The following is a 21954-nucleotide window of genomic DNA, read 5'->3' as shown; positions in this document are numbered from 1 at the left end:
TGCATTATTGTTTGTTCATATTACATCAGATTAGACTAATCTTTAACCAAAAATACATTTTAGTATTATTTTTAAAGTAATTTTTTCTATTAACCATACGGATTTTTACGGACTGCATAAACAAACGGCTATAAAAAGATAAGAAGAAAGTCATCACAGAAAACAACATCACATGTTATATTTGGTATGTTAAGCTTATATTTGGCCTGCTAATATTGTTGCACCAAATTTTAACCAAAAAACTAATCAAAAAAATAAAACCTTCCTAAAATTATTAGTTCATCTACAGATTTTATCAACTTGCTCACCAAACTTATTTTTACCACATGAAACATCTATAAATACTGCTCTCTAGCAAGCAAATATGACAACAAAAAACTTATTGTAAAAGAACTATATTTTAATAAATATACTTAACTATATGTCCCGGGTTAAAATTATGTTTAATTATGTTTAATTCTTGATTTTAACCATTACTAATGTTAAACATATACAATAGTAGTAGTATAAATTTAAAAAAAAAAACTATATATGTTTTTGCAACTCTGTATGCCATTATATATTTTTTAGTATATTATTTGATGAATACTCCCTCCAGTTTTGTTTTGTTTACTTGTCAATTTAAAATTTGTTAGAGGAGATTAAGAAACTTTGTAAAATGACAATTTCAGCCTCACAAGTATCATTAATTTACTATTTTTATTTTTAATGCAGATTTTTGTTTTTCCTTTTACAACTTTTTTTTTTTATTTTGAACGAAGTTTTCTTTATACGATCTAAAAGTGACGAGTAAAGAAAACGAGATGGTCGTCAATTACGCCGGGGCGGTGATGGACTCGATCGGAGCTGCTGCTGTATACTCCACCGGCGGCGGACTCCATTCCTCTGTTGATATCAATTCTTGGTTTTATTCAACCATTTCCAGTTCGTCTTCTTCTCCATCTTTCTCTGTTCATCTTCTACTACTACTACTACTTCCTCTTCTATTCAAATATTATATGGAGTAACGAGCCAAGATGGCTAAAGAATTCTTCTCCTTCTATTGATATAAACCAGAAAATCCTACAAGCCATGCTTCAACCCGACGCATCTCTATGTAAGTCACTAAGGTTTTGGTGAAATTAGTGAATTGGTTTCTTTCTCAGATTTGATTTGGTTTCTTTCTCTGTTCTAATATAAGTCCTGCTTTTGTGATCGAAAAGGGAACTTTGTATTTAAAGCTAGTGCCTAGTATATCACTTTTATGTTAGAGACATGTTATGTGATTACCTGAATAACACTTTTGCTTGGTTGCTTCTGTAAATCTCCTCCATGGCAGTAGGAATCTTTTTCAAAAGCGATAAGGCGGCAACTGTTTGATCTGATCCGATTTGTCTTTCCTCGTTTCCTTGTTTTCAAAAGATGATAAAACGCTTCTCTAAGATGTTTTCTGGTTTTGTTCTGATTGATAGCTTTTAGTTGTTTAAGGAGATAGTGATGAATTCATAGTAGCTCGATCATATTCAGACATGGTGTTGTTTATATTTTTTTAAAGTCAAATGTGTTTTAACTCATCATCTCCATTCCATTGACATATATTGTAGGCAGAAGCAATCAGTTCAACAATTATGAGCTTTGTGGTTTATTGGAGATCGTGGCAGCAGTCTCCTACTAAGTGTTTGGTGAAGGCTCTAACAAAAGGTTCAAATTAATGCCAGTAATTCAGATCAAGTGCTCTTCCATATGGGATTATCCCGGACTTGGTTAGCCTCAGTGCTCTCGGGTCTAGCCTCATCTCTATGTCAAATGTGCTTCTCAGGTCAGGTCAGGTCAGTCATCATTTAAAAATGTCACAATCCAATAGAAAAATCTGTAGTTCAATTTAGACATAGCCCCACTGTCTCGCTGTTACAGGTCAAGAAGACATCATACTTAACGACGGTTGAGATGTCAATTGTTGGAAGCCTCTGGCTCTGCTTGTTAGTAAAGTACCTTAATTTAAAAGATGGTGAAGCGATGAAAAGTTTCATATGGTTGGACTGCTTTAACACTGGTAACTAATGATCTCTCTTTTTTTCCTATAACGAATTTTGTTGATAGAAAACTGTAAATTCTGATTGTTTGGACAAGCACTGTGACTGTCGGTAGTAAACAATGCCCTTGGTGGAATTCTTGTTGGTGGTGTAACAAAATAATTCATAAGCAAATCACATGCCGGAGGTGTAACAAAATAATTCCTCCCAATTTGTTTTTACACTAATCAAAAGCTGAAATATGTAACTGCGTCTATATTGTGTTTATGATTTGCAGGGATTGGTGACGTGGACTAAGGGTGGAGATGACGTGATTCTTCAGGAATAGCATTTGTTTGTTGATTTTATCCCACGTCTACAAGGTAATACTAGTACTACACCAACATCATGATTTTCTTCTACCTGCAAATTTTTTTGAATAAATTGTTATTTTTTCGTCATGTTTTGACAGTAAAGAAAAGTGGTTATGTTTATAAGTAGCAAAAATAAATAAATGATTCCTCGTTGAAAAATTATAATTCTAAAACGAATCATATAAATTTTGTAATCTCGAATAAAACTTTTTGAAGTCATAAGAACATATAAAATATTGTTAAAATAGCATATTTTCGATCAACATTACAAATATACAAATCATTAATAAATTTAGAACCAAGTTTCAAATCATTTTTCTGAAAAAAAAAATCAAAATCATACTTATCAAATTATAAGATGTAAAATTATTTAGAGTATATATATTTAAATTATATAATTTATCTGTCGACGAGAAGAAAAACGGAGAAAAAAAAGATGACAGAAAAAACAGTGATAACAATATTATTAACTTTTCAAATTATCTTTTACATGGTTTAGGAGATTGAAATTATAATTTTTAAACAAAATTCTATTAATTTTTTTATGTCAATCAAATGGATCTTCGCGCGTTGCATAAACAAACGGCTACCAAAAGATAAAAAGGAACAAACTGCTAAAAAATCAATGATATTTTTAGAACCAAATTTCAAATCATTTTCCTGAAAACAACATCAAAATTATACTTATCTAATTCTTATAAGATGTAAAATTATTTAATGTTTATATATTTAAATATATAATTTATCTGTAAACGAGAAGAAAAATGAAAAAAAAAAAGAGAGAAAAGAGATGAGAAAAAAAAACCAATGATAACAAATATGGTCTAGAAAATTCAAATTATTATTTTAAAATAAAAATCTATTAAAATATCTTCTGTCAATCAAATTGATTTTCGCGCGTTCCATAAACAAACAACGGCTACATGAAAAAAAAAAAAAGAAGATACGAATGAAGTCATCACAACAAACAACGTCACATGCTACACACGCTAAAAAGCTTTTCCTTTTTTTTTTCTTTTTTTTTTTTTTCTCTATATTACTTGTATACCTTGTAGCTCTTTATACTTGATCGTTTCCAAGAGAGTAGAACGAAGAATCGGTTGTGATCTCTCTCAAAGCTACCACCGGAACAAATTTCTCTCTTATCTCCTCCACTGGTATGATTTCTTACTCTGACTTTCTGGTTTTTGTTTCTTACATAAAACAATTTGTTGCGATCATAAAAAAGGAGTCATCTTTCATATAAATCGTTCATGTCGCTACTCGCTCAAAATCAATGACTTCCATAGATCTCTCTCTCTCTCTCTCTCTCTCTCTCTCTCTCTCTCTCTCTCTAAAATGGATTTAATCGTTTTATAGTCTTAGAAATTTCTAATATTGGTGATCTTCTTCACATTTATTCAAACTTTTGCAGTGGAAAAAATAGAAAGTTACAAGCTTTTTTCTCAAATGAGAGAAGAAGATCCATGGATTCCTGAGACGCCGATGAAGCCGACTGCTCCGATCGGCTCAAATACTGTGGAGGAGGAAGCTCATGGTAACCGGAGAAGGTAAGAGCTTTTTGGTTTTAAAGTAGAGAAATTTCAAAGAATCGTCTTTGGTTATTTGCTTATGGATGTGATGCATATGCAGGAGATTTGTTGGGAACGAGGACACTGAATCACTCTGTTTCTCCGGTCAGATCCCAAAACGTACAGGTAAGAGGGCTGATTAGAAAATGGGATTTGCTTTGACAGGTTTTAATTCTATCTTATTTTGGACTGAGATATACGTTATTGTCAATGTAGGAGACACGGAGTTATTGATGAAAAATGGTAATGAATCAGTGCAGAGTCCGAGCTCAGTGAGTAAAATCAAGACTCCTGAAAAACCAAAGAGAAAGAAGCATCGACCAAAAGTTCTTAAAGAAGCTAAACCCAAGAAGGCACCTAAACCACCACCTCCTAAGAAACCTGTTGTTGCTGATTCTCAAGAAAGCAAAACACCACCGATGAGGACATATGTGCGGAGGAAGAAGGATAAGGATCAAGAATCTACTCCGGTTGAATCATCAGAAGACAGGGAATTGTTGATGAGAAAAGGTCATGAATCAGTGGAGAGTCCGAGCTCAGTGAGTGACAATGATACAATTGGTGTATCAACACAATCGGTTTTAAAGAAGATTAGTTGAATGAGCTGACTTGGCTAAGGAGGGCAGAGACTCTTTCTCATTTAGAAGTGTTGCCGTTGAAGTTCTTCTCTTTAAATACAAGCTATGTGTGCGTGGGGAGGGGGATGCTTATTATTGTTGTTGAATGTTCTAGCGATGTGCTAGTGAGAGAGTGATGTGCTCTCGTCTCTGATCTTTGTTAGGTGAAGAGCTTGTGTTAGTGTTTGGGTTATCAATAAAGAGTTAGTTACAGAGGTTACGATATCACAAAACTTATCATTGGTGCGGTGAAACTGTGATCGGAGCTTCAACGCGATGAAGACGGTGGAATCTGTGATCTATGACGATGATGGTTGTATGGAGACGCCTATGTTCACCGGAACAGATCCGTCGCTGTGGATCCCAAAAGTGGAGAGGCTTTTCAATCGTGGTTGTTTCTCAGATGATGCGAAGCTTGATCTAGTCTTCTTGTTTTTAGACGGAGTTGCATTGACATGGTTTATGCGAGAGATGAATAAAGAGAAAATCATGGATTGGAGTTTCTTTAAGCAGAGATTGTTGGCTTGATTTTCTCCGGTGAAGCATTGTTCTCCATCTGAGGTGTTTTTGCAAAAGGATTCGATGCGAGAGATTGATCAAACAAACATGGAGGCTGATGGTGTTGAACAACCTAAGGTATCAAATTCAGAATTGGAACCTAGCCTCAAATTTTGCAATGAACCATTGACTGTTTTGGGGGAATGGCCAACTGAAACTGTGTGGAGAAATCGGGAATATCCACAATCTGGTTTTGAATGTGTTAAGAACAAGAAAAATGCACATAAGGTGTTTGATGGATTGTTCCCTATGAGCCATAGACTTCAGAAAAAGAAGAAGCTGAGTTTGTCTCTAAAGACATGGAAATTTAAGTTCAAAAACATGGTTATGTCGACCAAGGGATCACAAATGGATCATAACATTGGTTTAGTGAGGAAGAAGAAAAGATTTCAGAATCTGAGACTGAACAAGCAAGCTCACATGTCAAGGGTGATGTCTAGAATGAGGATGTTGCATGATCCAAGAGGTATAAAGCAGCTTCTGCATGGGGATAAGAAGCTCATGTTCTTGTGTCAAGTGGAATCAGGGGAAGCGACAGCACTCCCACTCAAGGAAGCAAAAATATATGCAGGCCCTGGGATGCAAGCTGTGTCTGAGTTGATGTTTCAAGGATTCAAGGTCTTGCCAGCGTATCCAAAGGATTATGGGAAGCTGCGGTTACAAACTAGACTAGCAATGGATATTCTAGAGTATGCAGTTAGCTTAACAAGGGTTCCTGCAGTCAACACAACTTTTCAAGACCGAGATGCAACACTCATGACATGGTTTATCCATGGTAATGCACAGTTTCAAGTGTATCACAAGTGGAGAAGTAAACCACTTCTACTTGGGCACTTGATTTGCATTCAGTTTTTTCATAAGACAAAGCCTGCAACTTCTCCAATTTCCAGAATTCACAAAGACAGTGTGAATTTTCATATTGGTGATTCATGGCCTGATTGTGATGTTGCTGTTTTGATTGCTCAGGGAGTTCTATGTTTTCAAGCTATAAATGGAAAACCAATGGCTGCAGTTATAGTACAGTCTCTTTCACGACTTACTGAGTTGCAAATTGCTGTTAGAGCGTTTCAGTTTCCTCATTTCAAGCTTGAGGACAAGCTAGCTCTCAGTGGGGGAAGTAATGGGGAGGCTACCACAGGTTTGGAGAATGAGATTTTGATGTTTTATCATAGTTTTACAGTGTGCTTTTGGACAAGACCGAGACTGGACTATGGGGCAGAAATGAGAATAGAGGTTCACAATTATTTAGAGGGAGATTTATTTCCAATACTTGAGAACAAGCTGAGAATTGAGAGCATAGTTCTTGAGGAAATCTCTTCAAAGGGGAATATACTAGCCGTGGATCATCTATTGTGGGCAGTAACAACTATTTCAGTGAGTAACACAAAAAGAAATATGCTGCAAATTCATCTACAACAAATACAGAAGAAGAGAAAGTGTAAAAAGACTTGGAGGTTCAAATACAAACCAGAAACACAATAAAAGAAGTGGCCAAACAAGCAGCACCACAAATGAGTTTCAGAAGCTGCTAGTTTCTTTCTTTTACCAAGCTTGAGGAAAAGCTTGATTTCAAAGGGGGAAGTATTGATATGATTAGTGTATCAACACAATCGGTTTTAAAGAAGATTAGTTGAATGAGCTGACTTGGCTAAGGAGGGCAGAGACTCTTTCTCATTTAGAAGTGTTGTCGTTGAAGTTCTTCTCTTTAAATACAAGTTATGTGTGCGTGGGGAGGGGGATGCTTATTATTGTTGTTGAATGTTCTAGCGATGTGCTAGTGAGAGAGTGATGTGCTTTCGTCTCTGATCTTTGTTAGGTGAAGAGCTTGTGATGTGCTTGCCTTCGTCTATGGTGTGTTAGTGTTTGGGTTATCAATAAAGAGTTAGTTACAGAGGTTACGATATCACAAAACTTATCAGACAATGTTGATGAAGCTGAACATATCATCAATACTCCTGAAAAGCCACAGGTTCTTAGAGAAGCTAAACCCAAGAAGGCACCTAAACCACCAACTCAGAAGAAATATGTTGTTGAAGAAAGCAACCACCGATGAGGACATATGTGCGGAGGAAGAAAGTTGAATCATCAGCTGTAGATACATCAACTCATGCCAAGAAGCTCTGTAGACGACCCTTGCATTTTGAACTGGAACACGGAGAAAACCGTTCCAACCCCGACACAAAACAAGCAAGTCAGATGGTATCCGCTGTTTTACAGAAGCTGTTGGATTCGGTGAGTCAAGAATCAAAAGGTTGGCTTCTTCCGGTGCCTAAGAGAAAGCGCAGCCAAGGTAAAAGAAAAAGAAAAGGGAAGGAACCTGAGAACAATGGTAGTTACCTAGAAGAAGTTGATGTTTCGATGGCACAACCTGCAAAGAGAAGACATGCAGAAAAACCAACTTTCTGTGACATGAATCTATCATGGATTCAGTACCATGAGCTATGTGACTACCAAAAAATGCATTGGTTGCATTTACCAAACTTACAATAGGAAGGGTTGAGATCTGGTGCCATTAGCAGCAAATCATTCTCTGGAAAACAACATAAGGATGTTTCTGCTGTCGACTCCAAGTGCTACAGTTTCACATCTCAATCCAGTGCTGATAGAGTCCTTACCACCGAAGAAAAAAAGAGAACTACAGGCCATTATAGCAAGGATGAGAAGATTGTTGTTGATACACGGGTGACCGTGAGCAAAAAGAAGCGAATCACTCAAGGAAACCAGATTGTAATCTTCGCGGTGGTGCTGGAGAAATTGTGCCTTTAACTCCTGTTAAAAAACGGCACCCACGACCAAAGGTTAACTTAGACGATGAGACGGACAGAGTGTGGAAACTGCTGTTGGAGAATATTAATAGTGAGGGAACTGATGGATCAGACAAGAAAAAGGCCAAATGGTGGGAGAAAGAACGTAATGTGCTTCGAGGACGAGCAGACTCATTTGTAGCACAAATGCATCTTGTACAAGGTTATACACTACACTTGTCCTTTTGTGCTAACCACATGGTTTCAATTAGTATTTGATCTTACGTGTATTGTTCGTTTAACTTCTTGTTATGGTTTCGGTTTTCTAAAAGGGGATCGACGTTTTACGCCTTGGAAGGGATCCGTTGTTGATTCTGTTGTTGGAGTGTTTCTCACGCAAAACGTTTCAGACCATCTTTCAAGGTATAAGCTCTTACATAGTTCTCTCTTGAAACTAAATCCAAGACAGCGACAAGTCACAAAACTAACATCTTTGTCTAATTTTTTAATTTCCTTCTAGTTCTGCTTTCATGTCACTTGCTGCACACTTTCCCGTGACTTCAGTACCCAGCAGTAATTTTGACGTTGGAACAAGCTCGACGCCTTCTATTCAAATAACTCATTTGGACTCAGAGGAGTCGATGTCAAGCCCACCCGATCAGAGCTCAGAGATCAGGCCAGAAGAAGAGTATCGTACTTCCTATCTGAAGCTCCTACGGGGCCTACAAGGCTCACAAGAAGATTCCAATCAAAAGAGTCAGTCTGAAAATTCAAGGTAAGGCAAAAAGTATTTTGATTGGGATATCTTAAGAAGAGAGGCAGAAAATAGAGCAGGCAAAAGAGAAAATAGCAACGAGGATGGACACTATAGACTGGGAGGCGGTAAGAAGAGCAGATGTCAATGAAGTTGCTGAAGTAATAAAGAAACGTGGTCTGCACCACCTGCTTGCAGAAAGGATACATGTACAGTTTTTTTGTTTTAGTTAAATATGAGTATGAACATTCTAGATAACCATTTGAGTTTGAACATGATTAATCATGCAGCGCTTCCTTGATCGACTGGTCAAAGATCATGGAAGCATCGATCTCGAATGGTTGAGAGATGTTCAACCGGATAAAACAAAGTAATTTTAAAAGACTAAAGTATATTATTTTCTCGTTATTCATCCCAAAATAGGAAAATGACTACTTAATTAGACAGTTTTAGTGATTCAGTTGCATTGTGTATGTGCAGAGAATATCTTCTGAGCATTAATGGATTGGGGCTCAAAAGCACTGAATGTGTGCGGCTTCTTACGCTGCACCAACTTGCCTTTCCAGTAAGTCAGGATAAGTTTTTCTTTGTTGTCCTTCTAAGAAGTAAATTTTATGATGCATGATTAAGTTATTGACATTGACAGGTTGATACAAATGTTGGGCGCATAGCTGTTAGACTTGGATGGGTGCCCCTTCAACCGCTCCCAGAATCATTGCAGTTACATCTTCTAGAAATGTAAGCACTCTACAAATGATCCTACTTGGAAATGTAAATTTGTCACTTAAATAATTGGGGTTTGTTTTGTCCAGGTATCCTGTTCTTGACTCTGTTCAGAAGTATCTCTAGCCCCGTTTATGCAAATTCGATCAAAAAACACTGTAAGGACACTGATTTATTTTTTTCATGCCTCATTCTAATACACTCGTTAATGCCTCATTCTAATGCCTCATCCTATATTTTTACAGATATGAACTGCACTATCAGATGATCACATTTGGAAAGGTATACATTAATGAAGGAAGCGTTGTATGATACTCATATACACATATCTAAGATGATGAGATTCTGAATTACTACTCATGTCAGGTCTTTTGCACAAAGACAAAACCCAACTGCAATGCATGTCCTCTGAAAGGAGAATGCAAGCACTTTGCAAGTGCTTTTGCAAGGTATTGCAACATGTTCTCTATTACTATGAAGAAACCCCTTATTCAAATATAACCCTTTAAATGAGAACTGGTCCATATTTAAAGTAGCTCTGAATTGGTACATAAAATTGAGTAACCTTTCATTTGGTTTTCTTTCAGTGCAAGGCTTGCTTTACCGGGTACAGAGAAAGTTATGGGCACACCTGATAAAAACCCGACGCCTCTCTACCTGCCAGAACCATTGTACAGCGAGCAAGGGTCAGAAGTGGTAAACTCAGAAACTGTAAATAATGTTTGTGAACCAATTATAGATGAGCCCGCATCTCCAGAGCAAGTATCAGTTGACATTGAAAATGCTTTCTTTGAGGAAGAAATTGAAGACATTGAAGAAATTCCTACCATCAGACTAAACCTGGATGCATTTACCATTAACTTAAAGAAAATAATGGAAGACAATAAAGAACTACAAGTCGGAAACATGTCCACCGCTTTAGTTGCACTTACTCGTGAAGTTGCATCCCTCCCAATGCCAAAACTGAAGAATATCAGCCGGTTAAGAACGGAACATCAAGTGTAAGTATCCATTTTTCTCTGTTATTCATCGTCTCTTAGGTTGAAATAAAATCAAAAGTAAATTCGAATACAGTAAAGCTTTGATACAGTAAATCGTTAAGTGTCAAACCAAGCATATTTACTCGTGAGTTGGGAAGCAGACAAATTTCAGCTTGACTTATGTATAACTTGGTTCTGTTTTCTTTTCCTGTATCTTGCAGTTATGAAATGCCAGACACACATCCTCTTCTAGCTGAGGTATGTCAAATAACTAGACAATGACTGAAGAACACATGCTATAGTCTGTCAATATCTAAAATCTGACGAGTTGTTTGTGTTTGTGACAATTGGAGAAGAGAGAACCTGATGACCCATGTTCTTATTTGCTGGCTATTTGGACGCTAGGTGAGCCAGCTGATTCCATTCAGACTGTGAGAGGGACAATCTTGGTAAGTAATTGCACAAACTCATTTGCTTCTAACTACTCTTATGTTTCTACAACCTATATATATAAGATGCTTTAAATTTTTGCAGATTCCATGTAGAACTGTGATGAGAGGTAGTTTCCCTTTGAACGGGACCTATTTCCAAGTTAATGAGGTGAGGACTTGAACTCCAGTATATCTAACTCGTTCATTTAATTATTTGCATTGATTAACTTCTAATGATTTCTATATACACCAGGTGTTTGCGGATCATGCATCTAGCCTGAAACCTATCGATGTCCCAAGGGATTCGATATGGGATTTACCTAGAAGAATAGTCTACTTCGGAACCTCTGTATCTACAATATTCAAAGATAATAACATTTTCATTGTTCGAAATGTGATGCCATTGTTGATCAGAGCCAGGAACTTGTTCTAACCAGTGGACCTAACTTTTTTTTTTCAGGCTTATCTACCTCTGAGATACTGGAGAGGTAAATTATTTTGTATAAATCTCCAGCAATTTCTTCTGTTTTTATTTCTTTCTAAAATGTTTAATGTATTTAAATCTGCAGGGTACGTACGTGTACGCGGTTTCGATCGCAGGACGAGAGGACCGAAGCCTCTGATTGCCAGACTCCACTTCCCGACAAGCAAGCTGAAGACCCAAGCTTGATACTATTCTGTCCCATCTAGTTCTAAAAAAAGTTTGAAGTTTAAAACAAATTCAGTACTTCTGTATTGTTGATTGGTTTTTTTGATCATCGTTGTTTAAATTTTTTAATCATGATTGTTTATAGAAAAAAAATTAAAAACAAAAAAAGATGATCACATGATTATTTTGTTGATTTTCAGTTACTAATGAATATGATCGAACAAGAAGGAAAAGAAATTGCAACTTTGCAAGTCATCTTTTGATATTGGGCTGTAATTGGGTCGAATTTACATGGTCTAATTTGAGATGAGCCCAGGGTGCCCGACTTTTCAAGTTTCAATATCTGCTTAATTTTTATTACTATTATTTTGTGTGCTAATTAAGGAAGCTTCGTGCAGCTATAGATAAACCTCTACGTCTTTGTTTCTTTCTCTCGCTGACTTGGACCACTCGAATCGAGTTTTGAAGCACGGATATCGTTTGCTTTGACCTTTTGGGTTTGTCATAGGTCGTTTTTATTTGGTCGGTTCAATCGTAATCTCTAACGAAATATCACGTTTGTAGTTTTGTTACACTTTTTTTGTGTGTCGTCATTGCGCATTTATGATATGTGAATACTGGAATACTGAATCATCATAATATTCCTATATATAGCATATAATGTTTGTTAAATAAATGTTAACTCGTGAGCATAAAATTACTATGCAGTTTTGTTTGAGTAATGAGTATACGTATACGTATATATATGCGCATATTATATTGGATGCAGTACAACCCGGTACATATATGTTTGCATACGTATAAAATATCCGGAGAATATCCGTATAACATTTAATTAGCATATATTCCCACCAGCCACCACTATCTCAAATTTCATTTTCACATATAGAAAGTTATGCTTTTATTGTTTGTTTTCTTTTATAGCTCAATCATACCATTAAGGATCAAACATTATACTGATCAAATAAGTTATGATTGTCCATCTCCATACGTTTCAAAATAGCATAGTAAACTGAAAATGTAATATCTCTCTTTGCAATAATCAATCATGTATGCACATGAGTGGCTTGTGTTTTCCCGATGAGCTAAGATTTCTTCTTCGGTTGAAGATCTTAATCTGCAGCCAAGCTTGTGAGCTCGGACTAGCTAGTTATGCTTTTTATTCAAAGCAGAGCGATTTAACATTTAAGCTTCAAAGTAATAAATACTGTGATGCTACTACTGACGATGAAATTGCAAAACATATATAATAAAACATGTGGTTTGAGTTAATCTTACAAGATGTGAATTAATTAATCATGCAATACAATATATGTGTACGTACGAATCTTCTTTGCCATACGGATCGTCGTCGGATACTGCTTGTCTTTTTCTCTCTGTTTTAAAATATCACGTACGTATTCAATGTGAGAAAGTATGTATGAGAAACGGGACAAATGTATATATGTTGGTTGAATGGTTGGTCAAGTTTTTAGTGGCTATAGTTAAATAAGGAATTAAATGTGAGCAAACTTATTTGATATATTAGTGAAAAAAAACTTATATTGGCGTATTTGTTTCTTTCGTCCGACTCTTGAAGAAATTAAAAGGTTACATACAAATTATCCACATTGCCCTTTCACATTTTCTAAAGCTCATATAATCTGCGATAGTATCGTACTATCGTCTGATGCTTTGTTATATGATTATACAAAATATTCTATATATAATACACACTTCACATTTTTAAAAACAAAAAAAAACTATCTTCGATATATGTATAATATGGAACAGGTCCGAATTCATATGTATATGTATATTATTTAAATGATTCCATTTGGCTGGGATTTATAAATTGATACGATAAGGCCTTCGATAAAATAAGTTGATACGATAAGGACTTTATATGATTCTATTTCCACTCGTCGGAATCTTAATTTGGTTGGTGATTGTTCTTAGATTCGAGAATCAACTGAAGAAAATGAATATAATAAATATGAATACTAGTTATTCATTAAAAAAAAAAAAAACTATATGATATGACCGTAATAGACGTGGGACGTTTAAGTCAAAAGGTCAAAAAGTCGAATTATATTTCTGGCTCCTTCCACAACTTTTGGGGATTTTCCTCTTTACTTTTTTTGCACCCAAGTAGCTAGTTTTGTTTTTCTAAACCTTTGTTTATAATTTTCTAAGGCTTCTTGGTAAAAATTAGTTATTACTTTGAATCCATTTTCTAGACAGATTCTTCTACTTAGATTGGCATGACTCAAAAGAAAAATAATTTTCCCATTATTATATTAAATCAATTTTTTTTCTTTCTCACAAATGCAAAAATTGAAGGAGAAGAAAGCTATGTAGTATATGTAACATCACCATTTGGCATATTCTTTGGCATATTCCATATCCTTTGCCCCTTAATCATCTTGTAAGCTTTCACATTTTCTAAATTGCTTTTCGTACAAAAGCATAAGATAAAAAAAAAAATAAACAAAAAAAACAAGAAACGATATTTAGTTTCGTGCTATACTAAAAAAAGAAGCCAAACAAAAAGGAAAAATAAAAGTCGAATTGGTGGACTCATTATTGGTCCACCCTGAAAGTTATCAGAAGCGTACACATGCAGAGTTTGGTCCCCCGTTCCTAATTTCGTATGACGGACGTACATGCATTCAAAAGATGAAAAGCAGTTCATAAATTTTCTCACCATTTTGTTTATGTTCTAAACACTCTCATATGGGGACATCATAGATACAAATCTATATCTTTACATACTTACTTAAGTAGTGAAGTACATAATGTAATTTGTTAAGTTAAAACTTTGAACAGAGCAAACTCCTGGTCTGGTTTGATGAAGAGGAGAACTTATGACAATAACGTTAGTCTTTTACTCCTTTAATTAGTCTATTTTGCTTTTGAAACTCAAAATTTTATCATATTCATATGTCCCAATAGTTATTATTATATATATAAAAAGTATATTATTCAAAAACTATGAAACTTGGCATTTCTATCACCCTTCAACGGATTTTAGTTTTTTATTTCCTCAAAAAAAAAAATTAACATAATCAATATTTAAAAATAGAAAAACTTTACAAAACCAATATAGATTTATATATATTGCTACGGTTTCGTCAAATCTTATAGCTATGTTTTATGTGAATTGATATAGTTAAGAGGACCAAGATAGAGATATCTATCATAACCTGAATTAAAAAAAAATAAAAAAAATCTAACAAAATCTAAAATTTTGAACTCTCAATCAACTCTTTTTTTTTGAATAACTCAATCAACTCTTTTAACAAAAAAAAAATGGACTATAGAGCGAGCATACGTTCCGGCTATAAATAAAAGATACAACTACACACATCGAATGGACTATATTAGAAACCTTTACGTTTCTTATAGTTTTTTTTTTTTTTTTTTTTTATTAGGAAAAATCAAAATAAACCTATCAAACTTTATCCACCTGTCTCTCTTCTTCTCTATCCCATCGTCTTCCTCGTGAACGAACCTTCTCGATCTTCTTCTTCTTTTTCCACCTGTTTTTTTTTTTTTGGGTTTTCTCACGAGCTTCTTCTACTCTACTACGCCACTCTCACGAACTTATTTTAAAAGTGAAACTTGTTTTTTTTTTTTTTTTTTTTTTCGGATATATTTTCCTTGATTTGCTCTGATTGTGTCATCCTGGAACATTATTGAGAATCTCTCTACTCTATAAGCAGTTTTATTTTACTACTAGAGAGAGAGAGAAGCATAAACCATGGCTGCGAGAAATTTGGAGAAGATGGCTTCGATTGATGCTCAGCTCAGGCTTCTTGCTCCTGGGAAAGTCTCTGAAGACGACAAGCTTGTAGAGTACGATGCTCTGTTGCTCGATCGATTTCTCGATATTCTTCAGGATTTGCATGGCGAGGATGTCAGAGAATTCGTATGTTCCCTTTCTTTCTTCTTCTTCTTTCTCAGAGAGATCACTCTCACTCTTTCTTCTCTGTTGAGAACTGGGTCTGTGGTAAAAATTTGAACTTTGAGTTACGTTTAGGGTTAAAACATCAGTTAATTATCAAGTGGGTTTGTTGTATCTGCTTAGTTTATCGGTAAAGTTCAATCCTTTTTAGTGAAATTGAGTAGTTTTGCATCAGATTTCTCTGTTTTTGTTAGTACTGGGATAGAGAGTTATTTTTGTTTGGCTTCAATGGCTCACTGAGATTGTTTTATTCAGTTAATGCTTTGGTGTTCTGAATCAGATTATGTTTTTGTTTTTTGTGTCAAAAGGTTCAAGAATGCTACGAGGTGGCTGCTGATTACGATGGGAACCGCAACACTGATAAGCTAGAGGAGCTTGGGAATATGCTGACGAGTTTGGATCCAGGGGATTCAATTGTTGTCACTAAAGCATTCTCCAACATGCTTAGCTTGGCTAATCTAGCTGAGGAAGTCCAGATTGCTTACCGGCGTAGGATTAAGAAGCTCAAGAAAGGCGATTTCGCTGATGAGGCCTCTGCAACAACTGAATCCGACATTGAAGAGACTCTCAAGAGGCTTTTGCAGCTTAACAAGACTCCTGAAGAAGTCTTTGATGCTCTCAAGAATCAGACTGTTGACTTGGTTTTGACTGCTCATCCGACTCAATCTGTTCGTCGGTCTTTGCTCCAAAAGTTTGGAAGGTTTGTTTAACCTTATTTTGAGTTCCCACATTTTGAATGCCTTGTCTTGTGTGACTTTACTGATGTGTTTTCATCTCAATGTTTCAGGATTCGTGATTGTTTGACGCAGTTATATGCGAAGGACATTACTCCTGATGATAAACAAGAACTCGATGAAGCTCTGCAACGAGAGGTACATACACAACATAAGAACTCAATGAAGCTTCTTCTGCTTGAATTCTATTAAAAAACTATGTTTTTGGTTGCACCAGATTCAAGCTGCTTTTCGCACTGATGAAATCCGAAGAACTCCTCCTACACCGCAAGATGAAATGAGAGCAGGTATGAGCTACTTCCACGAGACAATCTGGAAAGGAGTTCCGAAGTTCTTAAGACGTGTTGACACGGCTTTAAAGAACATCGGAATCAACGAGCGTGTTCCTTACAATGCGCCTCTCATTCAATTCTCTTCATGGATGGGCGGAGACCGTGATGGTACACTCTCACTTCTTTCTTCTCTTTAGCCATTTAAAACATGAATTGGTTCTCATTAGTGGAGACATTTTCTGAATCTAGGAAACCCACGAGTAACTCCTGAAGTTACAAGAGATGTATGCTTATTAGCTAGAATGATGGCTGCTAATCTCTACTTCTCCCAGATAGAAGATCTTATGTTTGAGGTAAGGAAAAGTTATATCACATTTCAACTTCTTACCGTTTTGGCTGTTAATGGTAGACAAGGATCTTATATGTATGTTTTGCAGATGTCTATGTGGCGTTGCAATGAGGAACTTCGGGTCCGTGCAGAACGTCAAAGGTGTGCGAAGAGGGATGCAAAACATTATATTGGTGTGTTACCATTCTCTGACAATTTTTATATAAGATTCAATAGTTTGTTATATTTTGCTGGATGTATAATTGGTTTTTGGATGGAATGATGTAGAATTTTGGAAACAAATCCCTGCAAATGAGCCATACCGAGCTATTCTTGGAGATGTGAGGGACAAGCTGTACAACACACGTGAACGTGCACGTCAGTTATTGTCAAGCGGAGTTTCGGACGTTCCTGAAGACGCTGTTTTCACAAGTTTGGATCAGGTGTGTTTTCTTGCTGTTTGCAGATCAACTAGAGATGTTTAAACCAGATTATCCAAAAACTGAAACTGAAGATGAACTGAAACTTTAATTCCTTTGGAAACATATTTGATTTAACATTGAAACTGAAGAGAATCAAAACATTGATTGAACCACCTTAAGATCATTCTTGTGACTTTCCTATTGATTTGTCTAAGTTTCTAACCTTTGTTTCTGTTTCTTTCCAAAGTTTTTGGAGCCACTTGAGCTCTGTTACAGGTCGCTCTGTGATTGCGGTGACAGACCTATTGCTGATGGAAGCTTGCTCGATTTCTTGCGCCAAGTCTCAACATTTGGGCTTGCGCTTGTGAAACTTGATATCCGACAAGAATCTGACAGACACACCGATGTCTTGGATGCTATCACAACACACTTGGGTATTGGATCTTACAAAGAATGGTCAGAGGATAAAAGACAGGAATGGCTCTTATCTGAGCTAAGTGGGAAACGCCCTCTCTTTGGACCTGATCTCCCCAGAACTGAAGAGGTCGCAGATGTGTTGGACACTTTCAAAGTCATTTCCGAGCTTCCTTCGGATAGTTTTGGTGCTTATATCATCTCAATGGCCACTGCTCCATCAGATGTACTTGCTGTTGAGCTCTTGCAACGTGAATGCGGGATCACTCATCCTCTGAGAGTTGTCCCGTTGTTCGAGAAGCTAGCCGATTTAGAATCTGCTCCTGCTTCAGTGGCTCGTCTCTTCTCCATAGAATGGTACAGAAACCGGATCAACGGAAAGCAAGAAGTCATGATTGGGTATTCTGACTCGGGCAAAGATGCTGGTCGTTTATCTGCGGCTTGGCAGTTATACAAGACTCAAGAAGAGCTTGTGAAGGTGGCAAAAGAATATGGAGTCAAGCTCACAATGTTCCACGGAAGAGGTGGGACTGTAGGACGAGGAGGTGGACCTACCCATCTTGCTATTTTGTCTCAGCCTCCGGATACCATTCACGGGCAACTAAGAGTAACAGTTCAAGGTGAAGTTATCGAACAGTCTTTTGGAGAAGAGCACTTGTGCTTTAGAACTCTTCAGCGTTTCACGGCTGCTACACTTGAGCACGGAATGCATCCACCGGTTTCCCCTAAGCCTGAGTGGCGTGTCCTCATGGATGAAATGGCTATAATTGCCACTGAAGAATACCGTTCTGTTGTCTTCAAGGAGCCCCGTTTTGTTGAGTACTTCCGTCTGGTAAGCTCTTAACCAACACAATTACTCCTCTCATAAACAAATTGTAGGTGAACAAAGTCTTAACTTCTTGTTTGGGCTTGTGTTATAGGCGACACCTGAGCTCGAGTATGGAAGAATGAACATAGGAAGCCGACCAGCTAAACGTAAACCGAGCGGAGGAATCGAGTCACTGCGTGCAATCCCGTGGATCTTTGCGTGGACTCAGACAAGGTTTCACTTGCCCGTGTGGCTAGGTTTTGGAGGGGCATTCAAACGTGTGATCCAGAAGGACAACAAGAATCTCAACATGCTGAAAGAGATGTACAACCAATGGCCTTTCTTCCGTGTCACAATTGATTTAGTCGAAATGGTTTTCGCCAAAGGAGATCCAGGAATCGCAGCTCTGTACGACCGCCTCCTCGTCTCTGAAGAACTTCAGCCATTCGGTGAACAACTCCGAGTTAACTACCAAGAGACCAGACGCCTCCTACTCCAGGTATAAGTCTCTATAACTTGTAGGTGACCCTTGCTTTTAAGTCTATTTTAGCACTTAAACTAACCCGCACGCTTTCTTACCTTTCCAGGTCGCAGGTCACAAAGACATTCTAGAAGGTGACCCTTACTTAAGGCAAAGGCTGCAGCTACGTGACCCATACATCACGACACTGAACGTGTGCCAAGCCTACACACTGAAGCAGATCCGTGACCCAAGCTTCCACGTCAAAGTCAGGCCGCATCTTTCTAAGGAATACATGGAGTCTAGTCCAGCAGCTGAGCTGGTGAAGCTCAATCCAAAGAGCGAATACGCACCAGGACTTGAAGACACCGTTATCCTCACCATGAAGGGTATCGCTGCCGGTATGCAAAACACCGGTTAAGCAAGTTTAAACCGTCTTTGTACCATTCCTTAAAATCTATCCTATGTAACGTAATATGTTTATCCTATCATGTGATGAAATCTCTGACTCCCTCGTTTGTGTACGCTTGCTTTTAAATGAGTATATGATAATTTCTTAAGTTTTTTCATGTCGTTCAATTATTATATCTATGAAATATATATATTTCTGAAATGATGAAAACAAAAAAATAGCAAACAATTTATAAGAAAAGGTACAAAATTCAAAACAATAGAGTATTTGGTTGATTAGTAGATAGTGTAAAAACTAGTTGACCAAAAAACAAGATAGGTATTTTCTTATTTTTTATTAGATGAAATTTTGTTTTCCTATTGTAGTAGATAGGGATGAAATATAGAAGATTTAATCCATTATATGAATTGAAAAATAAATAAATATCATGAGAAGATAAAGTACAGATAAAATGAGTGGACTGGTGGATAGAGAGTGATGACATGTCATGATATAGTTGGGTAGTGGATCCCACGAGGAATAATATAAATGAATAAAATCACTTACAGACACTGACCTTTTTGAGTTTTGTTTTTAATTACCCCGTTAAACCCGCATTAATTACGCTTGTGTCCCCACGTCTCTCTCTGTGTTTCTCTTTCTTTGGTCTGGAGGAAAAATTAAAAAAACAAAACACACAAAAGAACAGCGATCGTCGACAGACTCGGGATCAGTCGGACAAAAAAGACATAAGCTTTTCGAATTTGAAATCTTGAGTAATCTCGGCCATGGCTTCTGGTAAAGAACGTGACACTTTCGTCTACCTCGCTAAGCTCTCTGAGCAAGCTGAGCGCTATGAAGGTAAAAAAAAAGAATCTTCTTATCTCCTTTTCGAATTGGTTCTATGTGTGGTTGTCAGGTCTAATTCTGCTCTGTTTTGATTTTTACTGGATTTTGATTTTTGTATCAAAAGGGTTTTAATCGTTTGGTTTGATTGGGATTTTTTTTTTTTGTCGATTGCGGAAATCAAAAGTCTTGATTTTTGTTTTTGACATGATGGGTTATTGTAAATGTGAATTCTTTTATACAGAGATGGTGGAATCAATGAAAAATGTTGCGAAATTGAACGTTGATCTGACGGTGGAAGAGAGGAACTTGCTCTCTGTGGGGTACAAGAACGTGATTGGTTCAAGGAGAGCTTCCTGGAGGATCTTCTCGTCGATTGAACAGAAGGAAGCTGTGAAAGGGAATGATGTTAATGTAAAAAGGATCAAAGATTATATGGAGAAGGTTGAGTTAGAGCTTGCTGACATATGCATTGATATTATGTCTGTCTTAGATGAGCATCTCATTCCATCGGCTTCTGAGGGTGAATCAACTGTCTTCTTCAACAAGATGTAAGCTCTCTATATATTGCTCTTTTTACAAATAATTTAGGTTTTAAGGTTATGTGTGTGAAGTGTTTTTTTGTTATTGGTATGTTTTTGCAGGAAAGGTGACTATTACCGCTATCTTGCTGAGTTCAAGTCAGGGAATGAGAGGAAAGAGGCTGCTGATCAGTCTTTGAAAGCCTATGAGGTGATCTACTTGTGCTCTATAGTGTTATTGACTACTTGATATACTCCTTTTTTCCTTGATTTTAGTTTTGAGTTGTTTTTTTGTGTGTTTCTTTTATAGATTGCTACTACTGCTGCTGAGGCTAAGCTCCCTCCAACACATCCTATCAGATTGGGTTTGGCTTTGAATTTCTCTGTCTTCTACTACGAGATCATGAACGCGCCTGAAAGGTTTAGGGATTGTTTATTATACTAAGAAAAGAAAAGACTCATTGTTGTGAAAATTTGAGATTGTTTTTTATCTTTTCTATTCAGGGCATGTCACCTTGCTAAGCAGGCGTTCGATGATGCTATCTCAGAGCTTGACACTCTGAACGAGGAATCATACAAAGACAGCACCTTAATAATGCAACTCCTTAGGGACAATCTGACCTTGTGGACTTCTGACATCCCAGAAGAAGGAGGTAATAATCATTCTGAACCTAACCAATCTCTTACCTTATGAGATGTTCCGTTTTAGTTTTTTTCTTCCCATTCTGGATGTATCTAGCCATTACTCAAATGTGATGTTTTGTTTTGCTTGGCAACAAACGAATCTGTTAGACATTTTAAGCATTTCCATGGACATTCTTGATGATAGATGGTTGAAATATTTTGCTGCGGATTCCAAATTTTTTTTTGCCTGTATATGCAGCAGATGATGCCCATAAGACGAATGGTTCTGCCAAAGCTGGTGCAGGTGGAGATATAGCAGAGGTAAAGTAGAAGGGATTCCTATCCTTGAAGTGAATCAAATTAGTCAAATCTGACACAAGATCTCTTTGCTCTTGATGCAGTGATCTGATATGTGTGCACCCATAATAGCGGCAGCCATGGTCATTATGTATCAAGAACAACTAAATGCGCGGTGAATAATAGCGAAACGTAGGGTTCCTCTGTTTCCTGTATCATTAATGTCTATGTTACTTGTACGATGGTTTAGTCCCAAATCTCTCTGGTTTGAATGTATTGCATCATTTGATGCCTGACTCACGACACTGCGTATTTGTAATTTATTTTTCAGTACTGTCTTCTTACTATATGTCCATATTATGGATCCAGTCTTTATATATCCCTTCATGTCTGAATTGGTAAGACAGAAGCTGTTTGGTTTTCAAGTACACACTCTTTCCATCTCCACTTCCCAACTCTGTTTCATTGGTGTGTTTGATTGAACCAACCACACCAATGA

General features: G+C 36.8%; 2 protein-coding genes and 1 pseudogene across 4 annotated transcripts; all 3 read left to right on the top strand.

The window, feature by feature from the left end:
- Positions 1–745: 745 nt before the first annotated feature.
- On the top strand, positions 746–11629 carry LOC104793187 (DNA glycosylase/AP lyase ROS1-like; annotated as a pseudogene). The gene is made up of 22 exons (XR_015559976.1): positions 746–1096; positions 1584–1808; positions 1894–2032; positions 2290–2374; positions 3421–3522; positions 3780–3915; positions 3998–4062; positions 4153–8078; positions 8188–8278; positions 8376–8818; positions 8900–8979; positions 9090–9174; positions 9256–9347; positions 9422–9490; positions 9578–9614; positions 9699–9781; positions 9920–10333; positions 10534–10570; positions 10669–10761; positions 10847–10912; positions 10997–11231; positions 11313–11629. The product of XR_015559976.1 is annotated as a DNA glycosylase/AP lyase ROS1-like (transcript).
- Positions 11630–14998: 3369 nt separating this feature from the next.
- Positions 14999–19336, top strand: LOC104699409 (phosphoenolpyruvate carboxylase 2). Its single transcript, XM_087454831.1, has 10 exons — positions 14999–15302; positions 15647–16038; positions 16126–16210; positions 16290–16512; positions 16594–16697; positions 16782–16866; positions 16961–17115; positions 17342–18340; positions 18429–18815; positions 18904–19336. Exons 1-10 carry the CDS (start codon positions 15135–15137, stop codon positions 19195–19197), a joined length of 2892 nt encoding a protein of 963 aa, XP_087310957.1. The 5' UTR covers positions 14999–15134; the 3' UTR covers positions 19198–19336.
- Positions 19337–19736: 400 nt separating this feature from the next.
- LOC104793185 (14-3-3-like protein GF14 mu) lies at positions 19737–21880 on the top strand. Of its 2 annotated transcripts, none has more exons than XM_010519487.3 (7): positions 19737–20028; positions 20258–20564; positions 20658–20745; positions 20845–20954; positions 21039–21187; positions 21421–21479; positions 21560–21880. In XM_010519487.3, exons 1-7 carry the CDS (start codon positions 19956–19958, stop codon positions 21560–21562), a joined length of 789 nt encoding a protein of 262 aa, XP_010517789.1. In that variant the 5' UTR covers positions 19737–19955; the 3' UTR covers positions 21563–21880. The 2 variants fall into 2 exon arrangements, with proteins under 2 accessions (XP_010517789.1, XP_010517788.1); XM_010519486.3 differs by having other exon boundaries at positions 19742–20028; positions 21418–21479.
- Positions 21881–21954: the final 74 nt, after the last annotated feature.

Source organism: Camelina sativa, chromosome 6 (genome assembly GCF_030686135.1).
Source record: "Camelina sativa cultivar CO46 ecotype springtype chromosome 6, ASM3068613v1".
Lineage (NCBI taxonomy): Eukaryota > Viridiplantae > Streptophyta > Magnoliopsida > Brassicales > Brassicaceae > Camelina > Camelina sativa.
Note: the sequence above shows the minus strand (reverse complement) of the source record. Positions and strands in the feature narration are given on the sequence as shown.

What these genes read in the sequence shown, in the direction of transcription:
- LOC104699409 (XM_087454831.1), top strand. Translation starts at nt 15,135, where the DNA reads ATGGCTGCGAGAAATTTGGAGAAGATGGCTTCGATTGATGCTCAGCTC. An exon ending in GATGGGCGGAGACCGTGATG is followed by an intron (nt 16,513 to 16,593) that starts GTACACTCTCAC and finishes TTCTGAATCTAG; the next exon opens with GAAACCCACGAGTAACTCCT. An exon ending in TAGAAGATCTTATGTTTGAG is followed by an intron (nt 16,698 to 16,781) that starts GTAAGGAAAAGT and finishes TATGTTTTGCAG; the next exon opens with ATGTCTATGTGGCGTTGCAA.
- LOC104793185 (XM_010519486.3), top strand. Translation starts at nt 19,956, where the DNA reads ATGGCTTCTGGTAAAGAACGTGACACTTTCGTCTACCTCGCTAAGCTC. An exon ending in GCAAGCTGAGCGCTATGAAG is followed by an intron (nt 20,029 to 20,257) that starts GTAAAAAAAAAG and finishes TCTTTTATACAG; the next exon opens with AGATGGTGGAATCAATGAAA. An exon ending in AGTCTTTGAAAGCCTATGAG is followed by an intron (nt 20,746 to 20,844) that starts GTGATCTACTTG and finishes TTTCTTTTATAG; the next exon opens with ATTGCTACTACTGCTGCTGA.